The sequence below is a fragment of the Salarias fasciatus genome, chromosome 19 (assembly GCF_902148845.1).
Source record: "Salarias fasciatus chromosome 19, fSalaFa1.1, whole genome shotgun sequence".
Taxonomy (NCBI): domain Eukaryota; kingdom Metazoa; phylum Chordata; class Actinopteri; order Blenniiformes; family Blenniidae; genus Salarias; species Salarias fasciatus.
This window is the reverse complement of record NC_043763.1, coordinates 4,232,999-4,254,517: the sequence shown is the minus strand read 5'-3', so window position 1 is coordinate 4,254,517 and position 21,519 is coordinate 4,232,999. Positions and strand designations below refer to the sequence as shown.

Sequence of the window (21,519 nt, the reverse complement as noted above, 5' to 3'; positions counted from 1 at the left end):
AGCTGTTTAATCATTTGATCACAGTTAAATGCATTCAAAGCTTATTTTTCACAGAAGAGCATTAAATTAGATATAAATTACAGCTTTAAAAATGTAGATCTGAGGCAGGAATTTCAGAAATAATAAACTTACTGGATTAAAAGGCTTCAGTATTTGGAACAGTGTAGCTGGTCCTTCAGAAGACCCAAATCATCAAATATTGAAGTGGTTTGTCAATAGGGAATGCCTTCCACTGAGAATTAGAACTTAAATACAACTGGTCTCAAAGTTTCTTTCTATAAATACTTTTACTGTGGTTTAACTCGTTTGCTTGATTGAACAGGATGAGATCAACTTTCTACTGAGATTATTGTGTTTTTTCAAACCATACAAAACCAAAACTAACAGTCTGATATGCATTAAATTGTAATTAACTTGGAGTCAAATTTCATATTTGAGTAAATACTAGTACGTAAAAGAGTATCAAGAAATGACAACAATGTGGTCATTTGTAATGTATTAATTCCAACCCTGCAAACAACAAAAAAAGACATATTTGTTCCAGTCTGTGGTCAGATGTTTGAGTATAGGAAAGTTTTCCGGAGGGGATCATGAATGTTTAGCGAGTTCATCCGCAGTTGCTCCACCAGTTGTTGAGCTTGACCAGTCGACAGAACATCCCCAGAGCCAAACTGCTGGCGCGGTGAAAAAAAACTGTTCAAGTTCAGATGCACTTTCCAGCCCGGGGGCTCGTGGTTTCACTGGGTTACGTCACATGGGGTCTGGTTTTTTTTTTTTTTTTTTTTCTCATCACAAAAACACCAACTTTTAAAAAAAAAAAACAAGGAGTTGAAACGGCAAACGCCTCACCGGAGACTTCTATGCATAGCCACAGACTGAATCAGCAGCGGATCAAAGAGGACATCCTCTTCCCGGCGCAGCAAGCTGCACAGCGGTGAAGGATTTCCATGAGCGCTCCTCTGCTCCCATCTCTTCTGCTCCGCTGCTGCTGCTGCCTACTCACTCACTCACTCACTCTCTCACTCACTCTCTCACTCACTCAGCCAGCTATAGGAGGCTCCTCCAGCAAAAAGCTCTCTAATGTGCTCAGTGGAAGAGCCAGGGGCCGGACAACTGTTCTCTTCTGCTCCGTGGCCGCCGCGGCCTCTCCAGACCGCTGTGGAGGTAGCCCGGCTTGTTTGTGCAACAGAGCAGAGCGGCTTCAATCTGTGATTTTCGTTGCCCTCTTTGCAGTGCTTGGTGTCTGTGGGTCTGGACTCCAAAAACACGATCTGTGTGTGGGACTGGAGGAGAGGGAAGGTCCTGGCAGCCGCCCCCGGTCACACAGACAGGGTAACGTCTCTCTTCCTCCCCCCGTCGCCGTCACAGGCTCGCTATCGACCGCCTCAATTAGCCACAGACGCAGGATGGAGCTGCTAACCCAAAGGGCGACGCAAACAAGTTAGGCCCGATTGATTGTGAGCCCGTCTGAGACGGCGCACACCTCAGGACGAGACATTTCTGAAAAACCATGAAACCCATGAAACACAGGCAGCTGTTGTTTTCTAATTCCGCCCACACACATTGTCCTGCGAGTGCTAACACACCTCCTCCTCTCACTGCAAGACATTTAATCAGAAGTCCTGAAGTGTGATGCTGAGTTCCAGCCTTTAATGCCTCTTCTGTTTCCTTCTCGCAGATATTCGACATATCGTGGGATTTGTACCAGCCGAGCAAGCTCGTGAGCTGCGGCGTCAAACATATCAAGGTAGCAGTTCAGCGAGTACACCTGTTCTTTAAAATGTCTGGTGGGCCGGGTCGGAGCCTGTTGCAGGCCGGGATTGGCCCGCAAGCCTTATTTCTGAAACCCCTGCTCGAAAGTGAGTTTGTCTCTCAGCAGATGGAGACGGATAAGGCTTCTTCCTACTTTAAATACGCTGTGATTTTAACAGATAAGTGCTGATTAAATGTAAACATAAAATAAGCAATCAGGAAACTTAAAGGATCCAAACGGGGCCTAACAGGTATGAAGGTCTCATCCTAAATATCCCATACCTTTGATAAGCCTTTTTATTCTCTGTGGATTCCTAATAGTTATCAACAAAATCTGCCGATGTAAGAATCCTTTGGTGTTTTCATCTTGAGACGTAACAGATAGTGGTTCACACTCCTGCTATACTCACATTTTACAACATATTTATTTGACTTGTCTGTCGGTGAAGCAGCTGTAATCACTGTGAGACGATGTTTTGTAGCTGTTTAATGTGCTTTTTATAGTTTCTGCCAAAGATTTTTATTGTAGCAGGTATTTAAGTGCTTTATATATAATGGTGTGTACGTCTGGGCCTTGTGTGCCGCTCTGTGTGGATTTCAAAACGCCGATTAGGGATAAATTAAGGATAATTATGGAAATGAATTGAGTTGTCTAGAAGGGAGGTGGGGCATCTCTCCCTTCCCTTCAGTATAAATCGCATCGTGGTGGTTTCACATGCAGTATCTTACCGTCGGCTCTGCAGAGTGAATTTCTCGTGCCCCGTTTTCGTGATTTCAGAAAACAGATCGCGATTTGAAAAAAGTTTGAAGGAACTGCTGGCTCGCTGCCTCTGTCTTCCTGCCTTCTCTGCATTATCATCACGGCCATATCGAAGTCTTAAAATAGATCTATGCAAATGTATTTTATTCCAGAGTCCACGGTTATTAGGCACTTAACATAAGTAGGACAGGCAGTGACTCACAGCTTCTCCTCTCAAATTTGTAGTAATCTGCACCACAGAGAGGAAAATGGTCTTTTTTTTTTTCTTTTTTTTTGGTGGAGGGAGGTGTGAGGGGGTTTACTTCCCCCTTTCAGCTCCCTTCATTCAGCTTTTTAAAACCCCACTCCTGCAGCTGCGTTCCCTTCCCTTCCCGGGCCGATCTCTATCAGTCCTTTTCACAGAAGAGTAGCGCTCATAAATCTTCAATGAGTTAATGCACGGTGTCTTCGCCGAGCCCTCCTCTGGGATGCCGTAGCGTTCACAGCCACAGAGGAGGCCCTTTTTTTTCCAAAACGCTGTAAGAGGAATGAATTGTTCTCTGATAGGGAATTTGCCTCCGGGCCCGGTGGGACGACGCGCTGCAGCAGGCGGAGGGGGGGGGGTGAGGCCTCTGGACGGCGCCCTCGTGTCAATCCAGCTTGACCTGCCTCCTCTCTCGTAGTAATTCCCTCCTGAACTCTTCCTCCACCGCCATGACACAGAAACCCGCTGCACCCCCGCCCTCCTCTCAGTCCTCCGGTCCTTCCCCACCTCCTCCTCCTCCTTCTCCAGGCCCGCTTCTGGTTTTCTGATGCCAAGGCAATCCAGCAATTGTCCCACATAATTCCCCAGCCTTCACCCTGCAGACCATGTGACATCTGCTCCCCCGGCCTGCGCTCGCTCAGCGATTATAGCACTCAGAGCATGCAGGAGATTTAGCCCCGGTAATCCACTCACTAGTAGGCTGAGGAAAACACAACCCCAGTGACGGGCACGCTCCCCTCCTCACGCACCGCCCCGGCACACGTGTGTGTTTTCATTTGTTCGACTCAGACATCAGTTTGCTCTTATTCAGCAACACACACACGCACGCACACACACATCTGTCCTCTGATTAGAGGCTGATTGAAGAACTGTGCTGCTGCCGCTGGGTTTAGTGCTGCAGCTCAGTGCTTGTAAATAATAAAGACATCCAGAACTTGTACTGAAAACATAAAGTGTAAAGCATTCATTTCAGAGTGTACTCACAGCTATTTAATGTTATTTAATAATGCTAATGGTCTGCATGTTCCCTCTGCTGGCAAATGCTATTAACCCTTTAAATTTAATTTTAATGAAACCTTCTGGTGCAAAATGAAGTGAATTGTTGGAAAAACTTCTCCAACAAATGTTGCATTTTACATATTTTTACAAGCTCACCCTGACAGCAGGGCTTTGAGGCTGGTTTGACAACAACCAGGTCTTTAACCAGTCTTTCATGGCAGCGTCACTGATGTCTCAGTTTCGCTCTCAGTGTTGTGTTCTGTTCACGACTCTTGAGAAATTTGTGAAAAAAAAAAATCCAGGTTGTAATTTTTTTTTCTTTTAAACTTTACTTTTACAATTTACTCTGTGGTTTTATCGACCGAATTGGAGCCTCTTGGGGGCCGGTTTTGGGCCAGGGACCTTGTTTTTAACACCCCTGCTTTATAAGGTACTCAGTGAAATAATTGGACAATTGACATTTTCAAGACAGTTGGTGTCTTGTTAAAGAGCATTTGTGACTTTTTAGAGTCAGTAGTATAACAAAAAAAAAAAGCACGATTTCATTATACATAATCAAAAAAATCTCTTGGAGAATGCAAAACTCAAAAAATTTACAAAAATGAGAAAAATCTCTAATTTCATCATGTCTTCAAAACACTTTCACAATCCACTTGTTCTATCCTGAAATAACAGTTTATTATAAAAGTGATTTGTTCTCCAGTTGTTATCAATTAATAAAGGCTAATTCAACCAAATAAATACAAAAGAAGCACCCAGGTTTGAACCCTGTTTACAGCAAGAATGACATCAAGTACAAAAAAGGTGTAAAAGCTAATTAATATTACAGTACAGCAGCTTACAATAACTTTCAGTTTCAAAAAAGGACGGAATTGTATAATTTTTACATTAGTTTTATGAGCTGTGAATTTCTGTCTTGCTCTTGTGCTTGTGCTGGGTACAATAGCAATAAATTTACAATATTCAAATCAGTTCTATTCTACTGGACATCAGTGCTTCGTAGTGGTCCTGAATGGGAGGTTTGCAGCAACCACATAAAAATAATTCAGCACAATTTCTGCATTTTTACATCTTTTCTACACTCTTTCTCCACATTGCCGTCATTGGGACTGGAGCGCATTCCAACTCTAGGTGAAGACAATGGACATGTTACCAAACTATCTCAGCTCTAACACACATTTAAACCTACAAATCATTCAGAGAGCCCGTTTGCCTTTACAGACCGCTGGAGCAGGGAGAACATGCAAACTTAGCAAAGCAATTAGTGACCATTTACCGTTAATCTTACATGTGGATGTTGTGACGTTGAATCAACTTGCTTCAGTTTTGTATTGAGTCATATTTTCTATGGCATGCTATGTTAACAGAGATGGTGCTGTGCGTGATGTACAGTCGTTCACTCTTCCTTCCAGTTGCCTTTTAACTGATGATTCTGCTGATTCTGAGCCGGCTCTGGTGTCGTGGAGCAGAAGTAATGACTGATCCCCCCTCCTTTATCCTGAGGGGGAAGGTAGGATCCTGTGAGCTGCTCCGGGGTTACCCTCAGGGTGTTGACCTACTGCTGCTTAAACATGGCCGCTCGAACATGTTCGCACAGGAAGCGTTTTACTGCAGATGTTTGTTTTCTTTCGTTGATCCTCTTCAGTGGTTTTACTCGACATCTCTGCTGCAGCGTAATGAAGTTATACCGTCTTTATGAATTAAATGTGGCACAATGTTTTCATTCATGCTCCAGTCTGTAACATTCATGATTCCCTAGTAAAATTCAGGTTGTAGCCTCAGATTGCGGTAATGATGTTTTCAGTAAAAATGTGCTGAACGGTTTAACTTTATATGCACAGAAAAACTGTATCTTAGCCGCATGCATGATTCACACGACACGCTGAGAGCAGCCATGTTGAAGTAACAGCAGCAGGCCGGCGTCCTGAAGGTAAACCCAGGGCAGCTCTCTGGACCTCGGGCGATGACTGCCCCTAAGGTGGGCAAGTCTTCTATCACTTCAGCTCACATGTACCTGAAATGAGGAATACTGGCGTAGCAGGAAAATATCCTCTTTCTTCTTTTTTTTATATCTCATTTACACTTTTTAGAGCTGATGAGCGATTGTAGCTGTTAATGCTGGAGCGCCATATTGACGAAAGCAACACAAAAGAGGCCCTCATCCTGATATTATACATATTCTGTAAATTATCTAATAAATATTCCATCGATGCAGCTGGATTGAGTGGAGCTGTTGGTGCAGGAGGAGGCCGGCCTGGTTTGAGTGTCTGTGCATCACGAAGCCAGTTCTTCCTTCAGAGGTGAGCCTCGCTTTGACAGCCGCTTCCGGAAACGCCGGCGGCTCGTCATCCAGTCTCCGGTTCTGCAGGCGGCCAAACGTTTGACCTCTGCTCGTGCAGCAGTTAGCGCTCTGACGCCGTTCGGGGTCTGTGCGGTCTGACGAGGAGCGACGTCGACAGCGAGACGAGGGCGTGCGGCGTGCTGCAGTGCGACGGCCGACGCGAAGCGGCCTGTTCTCAGTTAATTGAAGTTAAAAGGTTTTTGATTGCGGAGGTAACTGAGCTGACGACTGACGACGTAGCACTAATCCAGCGTTGAGAGGAGAAGCCCCTGCTGTGCCGGAGGATCTCAGGAAGCGCGATGAAGGAATGTAAAGGTTATTGAGAGAAAGAGACGCTGATAAGCGGCTCGTCTCAGAGCAGTGTCGTCTCCACCTTTCTCTGCTGCTGCTTCCTTCACTGTAACCCCCCCCGCAAGCATCTCGTCTCCTCTCAGTATTTCCGCGGCGAGGGGATTAGCCAGCGCCCATGTCTCGCTGCCTTATCAGTCGCGGGCAGGGAGGGCCGTGCAGTCACGCCTCATCCATCCCCGCCGCCTCTGCAACAGGCTGGGACACAAAAAAACCTCCCCGCCCACCCCCCGTTTTTCCACCAACCCTCGCTCCTGACAGACTTCAACCTTCAAGCCCACCTTCCCAGATTACCCACACACACACACCTGGGATGTTCCCTGCTTAACCTTCAAGCCCGACCCCCGTGTGTAAGCTGGAGCTCGTGCAAAAGCTCCCTCAAATCTCGGTGGAGACATCTGGTTTGGAGGAACGCTGTCCTGCGGAGGTGCGGACAGGACTCGGTCGTCGGGTGGCAGGGCTGTATCTGAGCCTGCGATGCCTGTCTCTGATAATCGATCCTGCCTGTTAGCACACAGCCGCTCTATCAGTCAGGGCGGGAGGTGTTAGTGAGGGTGTGACGGGCTGATGCCGTCGAGAGGCTCATTTGTTCACGTCTATAGAAGCTGATGCACAAATATTCCTGAGCGCAATACTCCACCTCCATCATAGTTGAGGTATGTTTTGTGACCTGTATTGAACCGATCATCAAAGGATGTGCAGGTAAATCCTCCAGAAATGGCCTGTCGTCTTCCTGCTTGTTGCCCGTGATGAGTGTGTCTCAGTTTCACGTGACGGCGGCGGCGGCGTCTCAGTATTCGAGACGCCCTGCCTGAGCTGTGTCCCTGTGATCTCATCTCCATGCAGACAGAGCGTCTCTTTTTCGCTCTCTCCTCCTCCGTTTGATGGATTTAGCCCTCAGACAAGGCCGTGCCCGTGCATCCCAATGACCTTGTCCATAAATAATGAGCCTGTGTGTATGCCTGCCTGTGTGTGTGTGTGTGTGTGTGTCTGTGCATGCTGATCAGGTGGTTACAGCACTGACCCCCAGCAAGAGTTCCCAGTATCACATGCAGACCAAGGGGATCGAAAAGGGGGGGGTGGGCAGCCGAATTTGACTTTGCTTCTTTTGTTTCCCAAGGTCTCTGTATCCGCTGTTATTAATGGAGTCTGGATGTGTGCGGCACCATAAATGACTTGATTATTTTTCACTCTTTCTGTTTGTCCTAAATGCTGCCTAATTGTCTATTTGCTCTTTCAGGACAGGATTACACGGGGGATTATTAGCCACCGCACTCTTTGACTTTCCCCGTTTGTGTGTGCAGTTCTGGAGCTTATGCGGTAATGCCCTCACACCCAAACGTGGCGTTTTTGGCAAAACTGGGGATCTCCAGACCATCCTCTGCCTCGCCTGCGCCAAGGACGAGGTCACGTATTCAGGTGCCTTGAATGGCGACATCTACGTGTGGAAGGGGATCAACCTGATGAGGACGGTGCAAGGAGCTCATGGGGTGAGTTTAAAAGCTTAGGCTGCTCTGTGCCCTTTGGCTAAGAACCCACCTGCCGCACTGTATACAGGAGAATTACACTGGAACAACATGCAGTGAATTTACCTCTGGCGCTTCAAAGCAACGCACGCCGGCTTCACTTGATTCTGCTCAGTAGAAAAAGGATCAAGCTTTTGCTCCGCAGGATTAAATGATATCTATGGGATCAACAGCTGGGTGAGGAGACAGGCGAATGGGGGGAGGGGATAATAACTACAGTACTTGTTCATTCCTGCTTTTGTAGTGCCAGTGTTTCACTCGGGCTTTAACAAGGAGCCCTCGCCGTGCACGCCGTTCCTCTTAAAACTAATGAAGCCATCAGTGACACTTCCCCGTAATTGTCCAAACAAATATGACACCCTCAGCTGTGCGGTTTTCTCCTATCTCGAGGACACAGCGGCAGGTTTGGGATTGTGAAAGCCTTGTTAAACAAATGCCTGGCTGAGCAGCAGCGCGGTGCAGGATGGAGCCGCGCTCGGCCCCGTCGCTGCTCATTTATTGTGCGGATCCTCACTGACAGCCTGTCATTTCCTCCAGTCAGGGATTTTCAGCATGAATGCCTGTGAAGAGGGCTTCGCTACCGGGGGCCGGGACGGCTGCGTCCGGCTGTGGGATCTCAACTTCAAACCAATTACTGTCATTGATCTCAGGGAAACAGACCAAGGATATAAAGGTGATGTCAAACTCTCTGCAGAAAGGCAGAAAGGTTGCAGGCCAACTCCTGGTCTCCCGAGTCTCTGTACAGATCTGCACAACAACACTTCTGTTCATCTTACTAACATTTCCTCTCTTGTTCTCTATTTCTTCCACCTTCTTAACTTGTAATCTCCGACGTAACAGTAGCTAGAGGTGAAAATAGCCGAGGTGGGTAAAGTCACGGAGGGCGGAGGTATCAGCCATGTCAGTCTGTTTGTAGCGGTCCCCACATTGTTCTGCTCCTCCTCTTGTTGTTACTTGCAATTTTTGTGCCGTATACGAACATTTTCTTTACTTACAGTCCCGTGCAAAAGTTTTTGGCCTTCAATCCACTTTGTGCATCCATGCATAAAGTCAATTAGCTGTTATGAAGCCATTCTGACATCGTTTCCTCATGCACTCATGTTTGAGATATCAATAAGAGAATAAAGAAGATCATTCAGTGTATTCTCAGCGTAATTAAAATAAATCGATCCATAAATTCATATTCAAAGCAAAATAGTTTCAGATCGTATATAAAAAAGAAAAGATCAGATCATTCAAATTGAAAACCTTTAAGTATCAGAGACCGGTATGAGAATGCGTCTGTATGGTTTGTGTCTTTGCAGTAACTGTAGTGCTGCAGACTGAATCAGTCCGATCTTCTTCATGGGAATATTAGACCAGAGTGTAAATCTGCACAGGTAGAAATTTAGTCTTCTACTCAAGCGCAAAGGCTGTCACATTGCTTAAAGTACCCAAAAATGTTCTAATTTATTTGTCAATATCAGGCATTTCACTAATCCATCATTAATTAAAAGTTGCACTCAGAAGAATATAGAAAATTGCAGCATGTAGATGTAAAATTTACATTTTTATGTTGAAAACAGAAACTTTCTGACCATCAAATTACAGGTAAAAGAGTTCACTGACATATTTAAAAAGAAATGCTCATAAATGTGAACGTGGCCCGCTTACTACCTTATTACATCAGTGTGAATAATTGTAATTCCTTCCAAGCGGCTCAGACTTTTGCATGGCACTGTACGTATACAGCACATGCATCCTGCATCACATCTTGTATTACCGAGAGTCAGTTCCAGATCAGCTTGAAAACATGTGCCGTCTCTGTATTTGCTGTTAAAATCTCCGTCCCCACCCTGCAGATGGCTATTATCACCTCCTGTCTTCAGTATCCCTGTTGTGTCTTTAGAAACTATTGCAATAGTGAGAATCGTCTGTCTGCTTTCAGCCTTGCCTGTTGTTGTTGTCATCCTGTGTTTTTTTTAATCGTGTACCTCATCTTCAGTGTGTGTATGTGTGTGTGTGTGTGTGTGTGTGTTTTGGACAGGGTTGTCTGTGCGCAGCGTGTGCTGGAGAGGAGATCACATCTTAGTGGGAACGCAGGACAGCGAGATCTTCGAGGTGGTGGTCCACGACCGCAACAAGCCTTTCCTCATCATGCAGGGCCACTGCGAGGGCGAGCTCTGGGCGCTGGCCGTTCACCCCACCAAGCCGCTCGCCATGACAGGAAGTGACGATCGCTCAGTGAGGTGAAGCCCGCTCTCAACTGGATTGGAGCTTTCTGGATTCTTCATCAATATTGGCCCCACAGCTCTTGATATCTACACTACATTTACACTTTTGTCTTTTCTGTCTCAACAGGATATGGAGCCTTATCGATCACGCCCTGATAGCTCGCTGCAACATGGAGGAGCCTATTCGCTGTGCGGCTGTGAGCACTGATGGTATTCACCTGGCACTGGGCATGAAGGATGGCTCGTTCACCGTCCTGAGAGTCAGGTGGGCACGCTGTTCAACAAAATGGGGGAACGAGGCCATAATGAAGGGCTCGATCATTCTGCTCGCTCTCTGCTTCCCTCCAGAGACATGACCGAGGTGGTCCACATCAAGGACAGGAAAGAGGCCATCCACGAGCTGAAGTACTCCCCCGACGGGGGCCACTTAGCCGTCGGCTCTAACGACAACTCCGTGGACGTCTACGGCGTCGTGCAAAGGTACAAGAAAGTCGGCGAGTGCATCGGCTCCAACAGCTTCATCACGCACATGGACTGGTCCACCGACAGCAAATACCTGCAGACCAACGACGGCAGCGGCAGGAGGCTCTTCTACCGGATGCCAAGTAAGCTCGAGGCGTCTGTCTTCAGGTGAGTGAGGCTTCAGGGAGCAGACGTGTGAGATAAAATCTTTCTGTCCTTTGTTGAGGTGGGAAGGAGGTGACCAACAGGGAGGAGCTGAAGCTGGTACAGTGGGCGTCGTGGACGTGTGTCTTGGGCCCCGAAGTCAACGGAATATGGCCCAAATACTCAGATATCAACGACATCAACTCCGTGGATGCCAATTTCAACAATCAAGTCTTAGTAACAGCAGATGACTACGGATTAGTCAAACTTTTACGATATCCTTGTGTAAAAAAAGGTATGGCAAAAATGAATAATGTGAAGAATTGACATTCAAGAACATCAAGATAAGTGTCTCTGACTTATTTCCTCTTGATTTCAGGTGCAAAATTTAAAAAGTATTTAGGCCACTCAGCACACATAACCAACGCCAGATGGTCACATGACTACCAGTGGGTCATAACCATCGGTGGTGCAGATCACTCAGTGTTCCAGTGGAAGTTTGTCCCGGAAAGAAAGTCCAAAGAAGCTCTGCACATAGCACCGCAAGGTGAGGCGAAACCCTTTCCCTTTCAGCACTTACACCCATCAGCCACAACATTATGACCACCTGCCTAATGGGGCTGCAAAATATTGCATTGTGTTAAATACAATCACTTACGCAGATGATGTTGATGTATTCGCGCTTTTGAGATTGTCGGTACAGCATTCGACTGATCCGCATTTTTTACAACTTACTGTAATACACAGATTGATTCCTCTTCCAAAAATTCAGGTTGTACATCTGAATCATCCATTCAGCAATATTGTAGAGCTACATCTTAATGACTTGATTTACTGATATTGCTCATTTCACAAAATCGGAGGCTCCTGCCAACAAGACATCTAATTAAGCAAAGTGTAGATTTTATTTTTTATATATAGACAGTATGTATGTCTACTTCATCTTCTGTCAAAGTGAAGAAATTAATGTGTTCACATTTGTTGTTTTATTGAAAATTACTTCATTATTCCAGTAAATTTAGCTGATTTGAAAAGTTTAAATAAAGTGCACGTCAACAAAAATGTACTTTAAAAAAAAAAAAGGAAGCCATGCTGTTTATAGAACCTGATTCATAACAAACCCATCTCTCGGGACTTCCACATGAGGAAGCATGAGTGAGTGAAATATGGGTTACGGGCTGCCTTCTTTATTCCTGTATCACCGTGTGAGGAAAGCGTCTGTTACTTAACTCTCCTCATGTCAGCCCATGAAAAGAAATCACATTTCTTTGTCGGCGATGAAAGCTCTGATGAATGTCTCCTCCTGTTACATAACGTGCAACGCCGCTCCCAGTGGCCTCGTGAACTGGATGCGATGAACCAGCAGGGAGCAATCAGCTCGATTTCTTCCCTTTCGTTATTTTCATCCCTCTATAACTTCAACGATGATGCATGGAGGAACTGCCTTTGCATTAATTAAGACAAATCCAATAAAAGCAAATGAAGCTTGGAAAGTATAATTGCATTGTCATATCCAAGTCTTTTTTTCCCCTCTGACACGGTGCACTTGTGCTTTCTGAAATTAAACTACATACTAACTGCCTTTCCTTTTAATTTTCCTAATGGATCCTCTGAGTAGCCGCCCTTAGCTGCCAGTTCTGGTTATTGCCTCGTCTTGGCGAGGCTCCGCAGGGCCGCGTCAGCATTTTCATACATTTGTCACAAGCGTTGTCACTGAGAGACACGGCAGCACAATAAATAGAAGAGGTGGTGGGATTATTACATGATCGACCCTCACTCCCACTGCGAAAGTGTTTTTTTTTTGTTTTTTTTTTTTAATTTACCGTGTGTGCAGTGGGATGTTTGTGTGATTTAGAAGCAGGGGAGGCTTTTGCCTCCGAGCTGTGATGTAACCTCCTCTCTGCCTGCAGAGACCTTGGCAGACTCCAACAGCGAGGAGTCGGACTCTGATCAGTCGGACGTGCCGGAGATGGACTCAGAAATCGAGCAGGAGACGCAGCTCACGTACCGACGACAGGTCGGTGGTGAAATACAAAACAAAACCCCGGCTACCAGAGCACCAATGTGGAAAACACATCATCTGAAATTGAATTTCTCAGTTTGAAAGTGCTTTTTCTTAGTTTCAATTAGATTTCACACTCTGAATTTGACGTAAACGACAAAATATGATAAGAAAGTTCATTTGATCTGGAAAGAAATTTAGTTTCCAAGCTTAACTCTTCTCAAGGCCTTTATTGAAATACTTGAAATGAAACATTTAACCACAGACTGTTGAAACAATTATTGGTTCACATTTGTGCCATTATCAAGATTTTATCCAAACAGCAGGTTTGTGGCGCTCAGAGCAGCAGTAACCTTCAGACTGAGGTATATTTTGCTCAGATAGACCTTTCATTTGAAGGGTGCAGCACAAACATGAGCAATTCAGCCACCAAGGGAGCACTGAAGCACCACCCATTGATGAAAAATTCAATTCAAACTAGAAAATTCAGTTTCAAATGATCCTGATTCATTTCATGTGTTTCCTTTCATCCAAACATTTCTCTCCGAGGAATCGCATCGTCTTGTGAACCTTTTTTCTGCTTTCAGGTTTATAAAGAAGATCTACCTCAGCTCAAAGAGCAGTGCAAAGAGAAACACCGAGCGGCGGCCATGAAGAAGAGGGAGCGAGCGCCAGGAAGCGGCGTGAAGCTGCATTTTATTCATGGGTACATGTTAAAAAGAGCATCTAAGGAGCATCTTCCCACCAAGCCAAGTCTGGCTGTGACTGGTGATCTCCGTCCGAACGTCACGCCACCTGTTGTTTCGTTTGCAGCTACCGAGGCTACGACTGCAGGAGCAACCTGTTCTACACCCAGACCGGAGAGATCGTCTACCACGTCGCCGCCGTAGGGATTGTTTACAATAGACAACAAAATACCCAGCGTTTCTACATGGGCCATGACGACGACATCCTCTGCCTCGCCATCCACCCCCTCAAGGACTTTGTGGCAACCGGCCAGGTATACGCAAAGACTTATAATATAGTACTTTTAAGCTCCTACGGTGATATTTTGTATTTTATCTGATCAAAACACGTCCATATCATTTTTTTTTTTTGTCTTTAAAGGTTGGCAGAGAGTCCTCAATCCACATATGGGACACAGAAACATTAAAGCCCATGTCTGTGTTGAAGGGTTTTCACCAGCTCGGTGTGTGCGCTCTGGACTTTTCAGGTAACGGCCACGTTTTTCATGTTTATCCTGTTTTTAACAAACCCTGTGGTGCACAACATTTAGGCTCAGAAGACTTATCTTTCCACCTTTGCTCTTCCAACCTGCAAAACATGTTCAATTAAATGTTCCATTTAATGAAAACAGACCGGCCAGGCGACGTAGTATAAGTGCTGGAACATGATTTTATTCTTCAGTGGCCTGTCTCAAATTGAAAGACAGGATTATGTTTAAAGAGAAGAATATAATGTTAGAAACGTGTTTTTTATGTAACACTGAGGAACTGGAGCGAGTCGCCACAGAGTGGGTGAAGAGCTGCATGCAGCTCCACATCCACAGGCCGCTGACCCCTGATCTGACCCATCCAGACGGGTTCAACGCTCCATATGTTCTGAGTGTGTAAATCACTGCTTCCACGCTTTCTTAATCTCACAGGGGAACGAAACATAATGTTCACACATAGAAGGATCGGTTCGCTCACAAAGACGGCCGATTCACAGTAACGAGTGAAACCCTCCTGCTGCTGTCTGTCTGTCAGCGTGGAGGTAGAGATGTTCTCCTCACGGTGCCTAATTGGCCCCAGACAGAGGCATGGCGGTGGTCTGTATGCCAGCGAATCGCCTGCTGCAGATCAAACCACGCAGGATGCTTTCATGTTGCCTAACCGGACTGAACTGAGCCGAGCTGAACGGCTTCTCCCTCCACAGCGGACGGCAAGCGGCTGGCCTCGGTGGGTCTGGACGACAACCACACCATCGTGCTGTGGGACTGGAGGAAGGGGGAGAAGCTCTCTGCCATGCGGTGAGTGTGGCTGCTCCCGCGTCCAGGAAGACACTGACGAACCGCGCCGCTAATTCCACAGACTGTTTGAGCGCTTTCAGTTTAAACATGGACATTTATTTATGAGGGCCAAATTGAAGCCACTTTGCCGTGCGGGGCTGACAGTGTGATTAATGGAGGAGGGGAAGGGAAGGGAATTACCTTTTTACATCACGAGGACGCTCCTCTCTGCAGCGCCGAACCCTGCCTGAGTCTCAGCGTTCAGAGTACAAGTGTGCCCCAGGGTCTCGGCTGCACATCCCTAATTAAAACCAATTACATTTAATTCGTCTGCCAGGAGCTTAACCTGCCGAGTTTGAGCCACTCGAGGTGTCCGGGGTTACTTTTATTCAATTCAATTCTATTCAATTCCACCTTTTTATTACCTCTATAAACCCTCGGTACATCAGAGTCACAAGGTCAGACTCTTTAGAAATGATATTTAAAACCTCAATTTTTACTTATGCATGAATGACGGAGACCTCCGTATTGGCATTTCGTCTTGGAGATGTTAATCCCTCTGTAGATCCGCCATCCATCACTGTGTCGTTAAAAGGAAATAAAGCTTTCTGTGAACAGAAAGCGTGGGACCAGGCTTAAAATGTCCTGTCTTTCACCTTCACAATACCTTCATGTGATTTTTCACAGTAAAACAACCTAAAATAGCTGTCACACTGTGTGATAATGTGAAAATAGTGTTATCCTTGTTTTACACGATTGAGGCTGCTGAGATTCTCGCTTATTAGCAACACAGAAGATGCAAATTTAGAAGAGAACTGTGAAAGCAGAGAGACAACTCCAACCCAATATTAACCTGATATCAGGAAAGTGACCATTATGGTTAACTTTTCCATTTCTTAGTTTATTCCAGCCAAACTCTGAGACAAAATGTGGTTAAAAAGCGCTGTAGAACTTTCAAATAGGTGCTGCTTTTGTGGGATTTAAAGAATTTGAGCAAATGGTGAAAAATGCTTTCTACTTACCACAAATTCTGTACATTATGAGATTTATGTAACTGATCACATTTAGGGTTTGCTGATAACACATCATATGATAGGACAGTGGTGCTGTGTATAGGATACACAGCATTTTGTTTTTCAGTAATACAGCGAGGTTTATCATGATGTTTATTGTTTGTTTTTAAAACTGCCAGAGTAGCCTTCAGTGAACAGAGTGTGTTGAACATTTCAATATCTAAGTATCTGAATGAATAACCTTTAAAGGGTTAAGATTAATGGGAAAAAAAGAAGAAGTCATATGTGACCTTTTTTCAAAGAAGAATAACTCAGTAAGCCAATAAAAGTGAGATGAAGTTGCAAATATAAAAAATGAATAATTAAAAAGTTATATTTTGACTATTTCTACTAATTAAATTCTTAATTAGGTCTTAATTTGTACCACTTCTTATACACTTTCCCCAAAAAAATCTTCTAGCTCTGCCTCTGGGATGAGAGAAAAACCTTGTTTTTACTCTCCATTATAGGAAAAAAGATAAGTTTATTTTTCCATTATGTTGCTTCGGGTCCAGGAATGTGTAAGCTAATTAGTTCGGCCACACCGCTTGCAAACTCAGTGAAGAATCAAGTTTATCAATACAGTTTTAAAATGTCATGAGAGACCCAGGAGCGGTTGTAGACTGATGGTTTGCTCCATGCCTGAGGTGAGAATGCAAACGATGCCTGTGTGCACGAGACATAAATTATACATGTGCCGAGGTATATGGTTGACTCTCGTCATGTTTGTGTTCCCGATGCATGGGGATTACCTTTCCACGCCTGAATTATGAGTTTCTCCCAAACATCGGCGGTTTCAGTTCAGTCTATAACACAATCTGAGTTTTCCAGTTTCGCAGCCGTGAGTAAAATGATATAACCGGAAAGCCGGCAGGAACCAGAAGTACCTAACTGGAAAACATCCGCTTCCCAAAATATCTTTGCTTTGGCTCTGCTGCTCGTCCTACTTGATGCTCATATTTAGTATCCACTCTGGTGAAATTCCCCCCCGGCTGCTCTGGGTTTGCTTCGGCTTTCCTGTGCGCCGTGCGCCAGGCGCTCGCTCGCTGCAGCCCAGAGACAGCTTGGAGCTGCGCTAATCTCCTCTGCAGACCCTGCTGGGCAGTGCAGTGAGGTGGGCCGAGGGAAATGGGGCCTGACAGACGCTGGCCTGCGCAGCGCCGGGGCCTGGTCTCCTCCTGGCAGAGGAGGAGCTGGACGGCGGTAATTTAGCAGGGGATATGGCACAGCAGGCCTCACACACACATACACACACACACACACACGGATGATCACATTGCGTAAAGCAAAAACAAATAGACGTTTGAAAATGGGCTGGATTTGTTAAAGAAACTCTCTGTTGGAGAGATGGAGAAAATATCACAGCAGTATCACAACAACATAGACATCACGTTCTGGTATTTGATCCGACCGTCTCGTGTGAGATTGCCTAAATGTTGCAGTGATGCTGAAATCTGTTGTGTTTTCATGTGGTTTTGTTTTCCAGTGGAAGCAAGGACAAGATATTTGTCGTCAAGATAAATCCCTACCTGCCTGACAAGCTCATCACAGCTGGCGTGAAACACATGAAGTTTTGGCACAAAGCCGGTGAGAGACCGTTTCCTTTCTGTCGACTGCGCTCCAGAGACTCGTCTTACCTGAGAGTCTGCGTTTCCTTCCAGGCGGTGGCTTAATTGGGCGCAAGGGGAACATGGGGAAGACGGAGACGATGATGTGCGCCGTGTACGGCTGGTCGGAGGAGATGGTGTTCTCCGGCACGTGCACGGGGGACATCTGCATCTGGAGGGACATGTTCCTCATGAAGACCGTCAAGGCTCACGACGGCCCTGTTTTCAGCATGCACGCCTTAGAAAAGGTATTTCACAGAGCTGGAATCAATTCACCGTTAGTTTCCCACTTGCTATACCAGTGAAAACTTTCCCTCTGACACTTTCTCGTTCATCTTTGCAGCTCTAAATGTGTTTTCTCTCTGCAGGGATTCGTGACAGGAGGAAAGGATGGCATAGTCGCTCTGTGGGATGATACCTTTGAGAGATGCCTCAAGACTTACGCCATCAAGAGAGCAGTGTTAGCTCCAGGATCCAAAGGTGTCCTTCGCTGCCCTCGCCTCTCTCAAAGTCATTTGAACATTTTGGCTAAAATGAAACTTAATAACCTGCTCCTGTAACTCATCAACAGGTTTGCTCCTGGAGGATAATCCCTCCATACGTGCCATATCTCTGGGCCACGGCCACATCCTGGTGGGGACCAAGAACGGCGAGATCCTGGAGGTGGATAAGAGCGGCCCCATCACTCTGCTGGTTCAGGTAGGAGAGCGGAGAGAAGCACGTCTCACTTGTGGTTATATATACAGCCCTTCAGACTCAGCTCAGACAGGATATTCATGAGGGACCCAGTTTCTGTGCGGCGCGATGAGCCGGGAGTCTGCATGTTGACAGGTGGAGTGGGAGTGAACTTCTTCTGAGATATGAAGGCAATTTGAAAAGCTGGAGATGAACTGAATTCCAGCACTGACACTCGGCTGCAGAAATGTTGTCAACCCTTTTCCTGTGGAGGTGTGAGCAGTGAGCACAAACTAGGTATTACTTAAGACTTTAAAATTCTCAAATTAGAAGAATTTTTATGCATTTATTTTATTTTTATTTTAGGAATTTAAAATACTTTTGCATAATGTGTTTTGTCTGGTTTGCTGGTAAAGTGGTGATCATCACTTTGGGAGATAGAAGTGATAAAGATAACACGCCCATGCGTTCAGTACTTTGTTCAAAGTTTTATCTAACCTCAAAAAAAAAACATGTAATTCTTTGCTAAATCATCAGTTCTTACTGAAACATATAAACTATGAACGCTGATGAATTACTGCCACCCTGAGAGAGAGATTGCTAATTCCGTTAAGTGCTCTGGAGTGTCTCCAAGGCTTTCTTTGACTGTGGGACGGAGGAGCGAATGTTATTGATCGCCCTTTAGATTGCACATCGTGATGGATGGAATCAATTGCTGACAGACGGGAGCCAAAGTTTTTTTTTTTTTTTTTTTCCCTCAGCTGTTCGTTATGTAACAAGGTAATGAGGGCAACTTTGTTAGATGAATACAAAGGCTCCCGAATGTGCTTCCATAATGCAGGTGAAATGTGAAAGGGGGCGAGAACGATCCCCATGCAGAGGTTCACTGGCTGATGTCTGCATGCACCAACGTTCAAGATGGTGAAGCTGGTTATAATACTAAACCTAAAACACAGTAAACTGAACACTCTGAGCAGAAAAAGAGGTGAACGAGCCACGAGGATCATGGGTTGAACATACGATCCTGTGAGAGGCAGAACGAGCGCGCTCTTGTTCACGACCCGGGCCACTGACCTGTGACCTTTTGTCCAGTTTAGTTTTTCACACACGTGCACATGTAAGCATCACATTACTTCCCCTTAATTTGCGAGCCGAACGGTTGAGAGACACGTGAATCAGAAACGAAGACGGCAAATAGTAATTTTAAAAACAAAAAAACTCTAACAGATGGGTGTAATTCTCCTGACTTCCTGTTTTGCTTCGTTGTTTCATGTTCATGCCATTGTGTGTGTGTGTGTGTGTGTGTGTGTGTCCGTGTGTGTGCAGGGTCACATGGAGGGTGAAGTGTGGGGCCTGGCCACTCACCCCCATCTCCCCCTCTGTGCCACGGTCAGCGATGACAAAACCCTGCGCATATGGGACCTCTCACCCAGCCACTGCATGCTGGCTGTGCGCAAACTCAGGAAAGGTGAGTCACCGCCCAGACCCGAGTCTGTTTTCCAACCGGATGTGCAGCGGTTCCCCGGGCGCTAATAAACAACCCCGCCCTCCGCAGGCGGCCGCTGCTGCTGCTTCTCCCCCGACGGCAAAGCCTTAGCGGTGGGCCTGAACGACGGCAGCTTCCTCATCGTGAACGCGGACACCCTGGAGGACCTGGTGTCCTTCCACCACCGCAAAGACATCATCTCCGACATCAGATTCTCTCCAGGTCTGTGCTTCACCTCAGTGTTTCACCAACAGCACCAGACTCTTCTTAAATAAACCGCACAGACCTCTTTAACCCTCCGAAGCGCAGAGCGTGTGGGATGCTGTGCGGAGTTTCAGCAGGTGTGCGTGTCTCTCTCCCGCCGTGACACGGGGAGATGTAGCTGCAGGCCTGACCCAAATTAATAGCTTTGTGTAATAAGGCCAGACAGAGAGACAGCGAGACAGGAATGAGGAGCAGTGGGGGTGGACCCAGTGAGAGCAATAAACTAAACTCTCCTTTTCCTGGCAACTTAACCTTAATCTACAATGCGAAGGATCCCATTTCCACACCCTGCACTGCGAGCCTCTAAGAGTGGGAGATCACTCTGGGTGTGATGGGAAGAGGGACGTCTGCTTCTGAATTCTTCATTCAAACTCTAAATGTCTTCAGTAGGCAGAGCTCCAAAAATTGATATTGCTGAGGGGTTAAAAGTCCAGTTTTAATGGCAATTTAAGATTTGTTTTTAAGTTTAATTACAAATAAAAGTTAGAGGGGATGTCAGAGGTTTATGTTCGTCTCTACCTGCAATTTTCACTTTGTAGTTTAATGATTGGAAATAAATAACACAGTAGCTGTAATGTTTCTGCTGCAAAATAACTTATTGCTATGATAGAAGCCCACTAAAATGACTGACTTTTCTCAAATTTTGCTACTGTTTTCAAAGACTTAAACCTTTTTTTAGAGCTGCTGTCTCCCTCTGAAAAAGTTGCCATTAAAACATTTAGCTTTAGCAATAGCTAAAGCCCTTGTTTCAAGAGTTGTTTTCCTTAAACATCCTGTTTGCTCCTGTTCATTTATCCTGGTCGAACTCTGACAGCAGCATGAAAGATGTCCAGATGTCAGGAACACTATCTTTAGCTTGTGTCCAGATGTTGGCTGCTGTTTGCTTTTAGTTTATCTCAAGTGTTTCAAATCTCAACTTTTCCTTCTTTTATATGCGCTTTATTTAAAGAGCAAAGGCTTCCTAAAAATAACATCTTGAATAGTGTCTCAGCTCAAACAGACTAAAATAATCTGTGCGCCGCTGATGTAACTTCAGCTGGACTCACTGAGTGAATCAGTCATTAAACCGAGCCGCGCAGAGCCGACAGCTCATCATGTGTCACAGCGGCCGCAATAACACAACTGAGAGCAACACAACAAGACAGCAGGAGAGGCAAGAGAAAAGCAAGAACTCCAGTAACTCCAGTAACTACATAAGTCTGCTTTTCAGTCATTTGCTCAACACTGTTGCTTAGAGGAAGCTTTTTCCTGCTGGTGGTTGGACTGACCCGCTCTGCTTTCTCTTCCCTCGGCTCAGGAGTTGGGAAGTACCTTGCAGTCGCATCGGGAGACAGCTTCGTGGATATTTACAATGTGATGAGCAGCAAGCGAGTGGGAGTGTGCAAAGGATGCCTCAACTACATCACCCACCTGGACTGGGACAAGAGAGGTAAACACGCTGCTTTAAATGCTGTCGTCTCGCTAAAGTCCCTGCAAATCGCTGCTAAAGCACTCATTATGCATCTTGAAGAAAACACTGACTGTGTGTTGGCCCGCCGGGTTCGCCGCTTCACAGGGAAGCTGCTTCAAGTCAACACCGGTGCTAAAGAGCAGTATTTCTTCGAAGCTCCTCGTGGCAAGAGGCAGACCATCCCGGCCTCGGAGGTAAGAGGAG

At 45.8% G+C, this 21,519-nt stretch overlaps 1 protein-coding gene across 3 annotated transcripts in view; it reads left to right on the top strand.

Moving 5' to 3' along the window:
- eml5 (EMAP like 5) overlaps window positions 1-21,519 on the top strand; it is a 42,128-nt gene that overhangs the window by 11,495 nt on the left and 9,114 nt on the right. Inside the window, exons 3-25 of one of the 3 annotated variants that reach the window (XM_030117359.1) lie at window positions 1,234-1,332; window positions 1,679-1,747; window positions 7,749-7,934; window positions 8,508-8,643; window positions 8,814-8,834; window positions 9,997-10,198; window positions 10,311-10,448; window positions 10,532-10,788; window positions 10,872-11,084; window positions 11,169-11,336; window positions 12,700-12,806; window positions 13,379-13,497; window positions 13,605-13,791; window positions 13,899-14,004; window positions 14,709-14,802; window positions 17,320-17,420; window positions 17,495-17,688; window positions 17,809-17,920; window positions 18,012-18,139; window positions 19,442-19,583; window positions 19,671-19,823; window positions 21,163-21,294; window positions 21,421-21,509. In XM_030117359.1, coding sequence (XP_029973219.1) covers window positions 1,234-1,332; window positions 1,679-1,747; window positions 7,749-7,934; window positions 8,508-8,643; window positions 8,814-8,834; window positions 9,997-10,198; window positions 10,311-10,448; window positions 10,532-10,788; window positions 10,872-11,084; window positions 11,169-11,336; window positions 12,700-12,806; window positions 13,379-13,497; window positions 13,605-13,791; window positions 13,899-14,004; window positions 14,709-14,802; window positions 17,320-17,420; window positions 17,495-17,688; window positions 17,809-17,920; window positions 18,012-18,139; window positions 19,442-19,583; window positions 19,671-19,823; window positions 21,163-21,294; window positions 21,421-21,509 — 3,153 coding nt within the window. Of the gene's footprint in view, window positions 1-1,233; window positions 1,333-1,678; window positions 1,748-7,748; window positions 7,935-8,507; window positions 8,644-8,810; window positions 8,835-9,996; window positions 10,199-10,310; window positions 10,449-10,531; window positions 10,789-10,871; window positions 11,085-11,168; window positions 11,337-12,699; window positions 12,807-13,378; window positions 13,498-13,604; window positions 13,792-13,898; window positions 14,005-14,708; window positions 14,803-17,319; window positions 17,421-17,494; window positions 17,689-17,808; window positions 17,921-18,011; window positions 18,140-19,441; window positions 19,584-19,670; window positions 19,824-21,162; window positions 21,295-21,420; window positions 21,510-21,519 lie in introns of all 3 variants that reach the window. The other 2 variants (XM_030117358.1, XM_030117360.1) reach the window with 2 other exon arrangements.